This window comes from Thermobia domestica, chromosome 3 (assembly GCF_964235325.1).
Source record: "Thermobia domestica chromosome 3, izTheDome1.hap1.1, whole genome shotgun sequence".
Lineage (NCBI taxonomy): Eukaryota > Metazoa > Arthropoda > Insecta > Zygentoma > Lepismatidae > Thermobia > Thermobia domestica.
Genome location: NC_137456.1, coordinates 37204411 through 37210467, shown reverse-complemented (window position 1 = coordinate 37210467; position 6057 = coordinate 37204411). Strand labels below are relative to the sequence as shown.

At 35.4% G+C, this 6057-nt stretch overlaps 1 protein-coding gene across 1 annotated transcript; it reads left to right on the top strand.

The window, feature by feature from the left end:
• Window positions 1–202: 202 nt before the first annotated feature.
• LOC145681414 (uncharacterized) lies at window positions 203–5606 on the top strand. Its single transcript, XM_081753058.1, has 2 exons — window positions 203–713; window positions 5107–5606. The coding sequence occupies exons 1-2, from the start codon at window positions 234–236 to the stop codon at window positions 5434–5436; spliced, it is 810 nt and encodes a 269-aa protein (XP_081609184.1). The 5' UTR covers window positions 203–233; the 3' UTR covers window positions 5437–5606.
• Window positions 5607–6057: the final 451 nt, after the last annotated feature.

Below are 6057 nucleotides of genomic sequence, written 5' to 3'. Positions count from 1 at the left end.
AGGTCTTTGAGGTAATTAAGTATTTTAATTAACTATACATTTTATGTCATGAACGTATTAAAATACGGAAAATAGTTGACATCTAAGTGATTGATCAGGCTAATATTTTAATTGAGAAAGATAACGAAGCTCTTTCATCACTCTAAGTTGTACATATAAATATCAGTGAATTCCCATTGAGAAGTATAACTCAGGAGCAGCCTGAACTTCCAATAGTTAGTTCCTCTACAACCATGAAGGCTTCAAGGATTTTCCTCGCTTGCGCCGTCCTCTGTCTCGTAGCTAGAGTCCGATCAAGGACCGTCACTTTTGATTTCGAGTCAGGACTTGGGAGCTTGGAACAGAATCCTTGGAACACCGTGGTCTTCAGACAATCAACTATTTCTGCTATCAACAGGGGAAGATCTAATCCTATTCCAGGTCCTCCTGATGGAAGTGATGGAGTTGCTGTTGTTGATCTGTTGAAACAAGTGTCTGGAGGAGCTGCTATTAATACTCCAGGACTGAACATCCCCAAGGGAGGAACGGTGTCTCTGGATTACTTTGCAAGAGCTTATTTACCTCAAGCCAATGGAGTTCAGATATTTTATTTGGAGAATTCTCCCGTTTATCAACAAGAACTGCAAACTCTGTACTCGAAGTCCAGTCCCACAACTGACAGATGGTACAGTGCATCTGCAGAAATTCCTGCTGGGCTCAGACAACCAGTTCAGGTGAGGAAAAAATATTTTAATAATTTTAAATTACTTTTAATCTTATGCTAATGTACCCGGCTAAATATAACTAAATCCCATGTCCATTTGTTAAAACTGTGAATCCTAAGTAAACGAATTTTTCTTTGTCTATGGAACACCTGACTGTAGAATAGAACACATGTCCGTACATAAACAAGAACAAGTCTGCCTATTTCTACATTCCCTAATTCGACACTCAACTTACTATTTTGTTCAAAGCTTGTGGAATGCATGTATCCTTATTTGAAATCTTTTAAGTTAACGCCCCACAGTTATGCTGTTTAAACTAAGGGAGATTTAAGGTTAATGAAAATGAATGATCATCAGAGAATTGGTAGGATGGGAATACGAAAGCAAACAGAACGAAGCTGCGGTGACACAATGTTGTCCACTTTATAATCTCTTATTATCTGAGATCGACAAAGGGATCCGTCGTCCTAGAAGTGGATGCTGAAACACTGAGATATAATGCTCCAATAAATTTATTTGTAAATATGACATTTATCAGATCAGAGAAGGGTTACGATTCAAAAAAAACTCCCTATATAGCTGAATTGTTCGGTCGCGAGGTAGAGTTCGATTCCAATGAGAGATTGAACTTCCTATCTCAACAAAGATGTTGGAAGTTCTTAAAAATAACAATTAGGTTATACTCTTGTCTTAGTCAGCCAGGAATAAATGGTTCGGGAGTTGTTATGCTGCTGATTATACGCATTATGCAGCTGAAAGTGCAGAATCATGTTTGCAATAGTACTGTAGAAAGGTTTTAAGAAACGTACTCTGTTTCTATAGCGGGGGTCGCGGTGGCTCAGTGGTAGAGCGTTCACCTCTGGTGAATGGGGTCTCGGGTTCAAACCCTGCTCTCGCCAAGTGAACTTTGTGGTGGTCTAACGCCGTGTGCGTGGGTTTTCTCGGGGTTCTCCCGTTTCTTCCTACTTTCTTCATTTCATTCATTTCTCATAATCACCATCTCCCATTTCATTTTTTCTATTTCTGTAGCGTTTGAAAAGTTTCAAGAACTTCATCGCTGTTAAGTAGTGATGGAATTACCAACATCTTCAAATAAATATTCTAAACTGCTTGAAAAGGGACACTAATACGTTTATAAATTAATACTTAACTTGAAGATAATATTTCTGTCAAATGTAAAATATATTAAAAGAATATTTCAGTAATATTAAATTAGTATGACCTGATTTTTTAATTATCAGCCTTGATTCTGCACTGGTTCGACCTGCAATGAAAAAGGAGAAAAGAATCTATGAAGTGTTTTTTTTAAAATAGTTTCTCAATGTTGAGAGTTGAGATGACTCAAGTTCGAGCGTCCACTTTTTAAAGAGTTGTAATCATTACAAAATATGCCCAATTTCTTGAACACAAATCTCTCCCTCTCAGTGTTGGATTCTCTGGGACGCTACTGCATCTCTTCACAAAGTGGGTTTAAGTAAATTGTTTCGACCAGGGCCTCTCATAAAGTGTGACCTGTAAACATACAGCCGATTGTTTGGTTGAGGATGATTCTGATATATGAACAGCATCTGGAGAGAGAGGAGTACCGTGTCTTATAAACCTCATTTGAAGTTGATTTGTCAAATAAGTCTTTCAGAGCCCACTCATAGGCTTGCCTGTCTTTTAGAGCGACCATTTTTGCATGTCTAAGGAAAGATTAATAGCCGTTCCTACCATTTAGGCGTGACATATAAATAGAGAGGTGATGGAGCTGTTAAGGACGATTGCGGTATATAAACACAATATCGGAATGGAGAGGATTATTGTGATTTATTAAAAAAATCTGATGAACAAAATGTTATTTTAGATAACAATAATACGGATAAATGTTATATGAGCGAGTATTGTATGTTATGCATTATGTATAAGAACATGAATGTTGATTTTTTGCTTTTCTCTCAAATTTATCAAAGTATACATCACGGGATTTAGCATAATAAAACTTAAATAAGTCATTCAATACGGAATGATATAGGCTTGGGAGGTTTACGGCGTCTCCACTCTTTCCGTCTCTTAAGAAATACTGATACTTTGTTTCTAAAGGGTTGAAGCTTGCTTGTTTCAATTGTGATTTATTTCAAGTTTCAAGTTCTCGACTCCGACAAACTAATCATAACTTTTCTAGAGATGAAATAAAATAAAATTAGGTTTTTAGAAAGAACGATTTAGAGTCTCTTTTAAAAAAAACTTCGGTATTAAGAATAAAGTTTAGTCCATTCGTAATACAGTAATTTAGCGATACCCTCGTAGCTGACTTGGCTGCTTTCGTACAAACGGAGTCAGTAACATTATTCACTACTTTTAGCTGCGCTCGAATTGGGAAGATTCTCAGAGAAAATTTGCGGATCCTTCAGAGAAAATTGGTCTGCAGACTCATGAGACCCGTGGGAAACTGGTTTCAACTATCGTATCAAGGATTTTCCAGTGATTTCCTTAGTTCATTATTGAAGGACAGATGATATAGATTCCGACATATTTGTTTACCTAGTTTCTGCAGTTCCACGCCGCCTTAAATTAAATTAATAGTTTTGGCATCAATGATATTACAGGAACTGCAAAATGTGTTAATCCAATATTGGACATACGAAAAACAGCTGTGACTCCAGTCTGTTTTAAGAGGCCTTATCACTGCGAAATTATAATACCGCTAATTTTACAGTAATTATCTGATATCTTAAAATAGATAAAAGATAATCGAAATGTGAAACAAGAACGCCCTAGACAATATTATTTTGCATGAGGTACCGTTATTACGAGTCATCTAGTTGCTTCCCGTTTGCAGCCATTTACAAACGCGAAAATAAATGCCAATTTTCTAAATGGCTGGAAATCGAAAGCAGATAAGTGAGTCGTGATGACGGTATCTCATATAAAATAATATTGTCTAGGACACTCTTGTTCCACATTTCGATTATCTTTTATCTATTTGAAGATATCATATAATTACTGTAAAATTAGCAGTATTTTAATTTCGCCGTGATGGAGCCTCTTAACTTGCTTGAAAGTAAAATACACAGTAAAACCATTATCATATATGTGTTTTAACGTTTCGTTAGTATGTGTATGTATCACTTCAGTGTTTTCACAATTTAACAGCAAATTATAGGATTTTTCGCTACTATAGGCACTTTCATTTAGAAATAATAGGTAAAGCTCCATCTGAGAAGTGTTCCAAAGCTGGGCCCTCAATGCTATTCAGTCTTTAAGAAAATGAGTCAGTAGCAAAGCAATTCGCTGAAAAAAATGTTAGAGAAGAGGATATTGTCTAGAAATCTTCTTATGCTAATGACAAGCATTCTTATTAGAATTACTTTAGAAATGCTATTTTATCCCGTATTCGTCTGCAAATTTCAGGGATGAGAGTTTGAAAACCATCGTTACGCAGAAAACTGATGAGGTACGAAATAAGAGAGCACTTCAAATAGAAATAAATAACATTTAGGAGACAGACTCACCTTGACGACATATTTTCGAGACGAGACAGCCTGTACTCTTGTTCCATATCAAACTCTGATGAAAACAATTATTTTTTACACAATCCCAAGTTTCTGACTTGGTTATTAAACTAGAACTTCTTTTGTTAATCCCGTCCAATTTTATAGCTAATAATATTTGCCAGTATATACGAGGTTAACAGACGTATTGAATACAAGCTAAAATGTCCGTTCTTCGAACAGGAGGAATAGGCTTATGGAAAGAATTCCCTTTAATTCTCAGGATACATTGTTTAATCAACTAGTTACTATGTTCGAAAATTTCTTTTAAACTTTGATAACGATTTCCCACAGTACGGTCACAAACAACACATAATGTCTCTCTCAATAAAGGGAAAGATAGAAAATGTCCTCTTCCTTCCTTCAAACAGGAATTTTGGAAGATGCTGACACACATGGCCACTTATTTCTATTGAAGAGTTTATATTCAGAGTTTCATCTTGCTAATTGACAGGATCGTAAAGTACTAAATTTTGACCCTTCTTAGGTCACGCATTTTCATGAAAGTATCACGATAAAAACTATAGTTCCAGGCACGTGATAAATATATTCAGAAATTCATTTCAAATGGTCCAGCCTCTTTGTCGTGCTGCGTTCCTACACAATATCAAATTAATTTTTATATTTTAGACTACATTTATAAGGATAGTACATATTTGTTATACTATATTTACAATATAACTGAAGAACACTTTAACATTACATAGACAAACTTGTTTTCATGTTAAAATAGTGTAACTACTGAAGAAAACTTTGAGCTTAAAGTCCCTACTTTGAAGGAAATAGTTCTCTTAACTTAAATGAAGTAAATTTGGTTTCCCACCTCTATAATTATTCTTTAATGTTGTAAAACATTTCTTTCATTCAAGATCTGGGTATATGGTAACCAAGGTAATGGAACAGGTCTCGATGTAGTGGCTATCGACAACCTGAGTATCACCGGGGTGGAAGACGATGAATCTGGAGAAGAGAGTGGTGAAAACTCTAGTGAATCAGGTGAATCTGGAGAGTCTGGGGAGGGAGACAGCTCGTCTTCAGAAGGAGATGGCTCATCATCTGAAGAATCAGGAGACGCTCCTCCACCACCTCCACCTACCACCAGCACCACAACAACAACTACTACTACTACAACCACTACTCCTCCTCCACCACCACCACCAGCCCCAGAAGAAGATGGTGGATCATCTGAGGAAAATTAGATCAGAAAGATACAATAAATCAATAGATGTTAAAGAAGAGGTAAAATAAAGTCAAAAGAATATTGATCAAGAACAATAATTCATCTTACGTAACATCCGACAGTTTAATTATATTTCCCCTTCAATTTCTTAAGCACCTGTAAATTTCCTGTCATTGTAACTAAAGAATAGCTTACAATAAAGCATGGAAAAAGTCTTTCAGATATCGTTGTTGCTAGTTATGTTTTGTTTCCTTTTGACACAATGTTGATATTGTGTATTTATTTATTGTTAAGGGAAAGAAGGGAAACAGACCGAAGAAAAGTTTAAATTGTATTGTAACATTGCATAAAAATATTTTCAGTATTGAAACAATCTTCAAACGCAATGTTGACAACCTGTACAATTATTACAACTGAATCGATGATACAAAAACCGTTTTCAGCGTATATAACTAAAACAAATGTACTATTCAAAATAAATAGAAGAAAAAAAGTAATATAATTAAATTTTGGTGTAAGTAGCGCGTTGGAAAAGATTATAAAGTATACGATCTATTTCATATATATAGAAATTTGAATGATATTAAACGAAGTATCTATTTCAATTTTATAGTTCAAAGTCCCACAACTCTGCTCCAAG

Coding starts and splice junctions, on each gene's coding strand:
- LOC145681414 (XM_081753058.1), top strand. CDS start 234: ATGAAGGCTTCAAGGATTTTCCTCGCTTGCGCCGTCCTCTGTCTCGTA. Junction 714..5,106: donor GGCTCAGACAACCAGTTCAG/GTGAGGAAAAAA, acceptor CTTTCATTCAAG/ATCTGGGTATATGGTAACCA.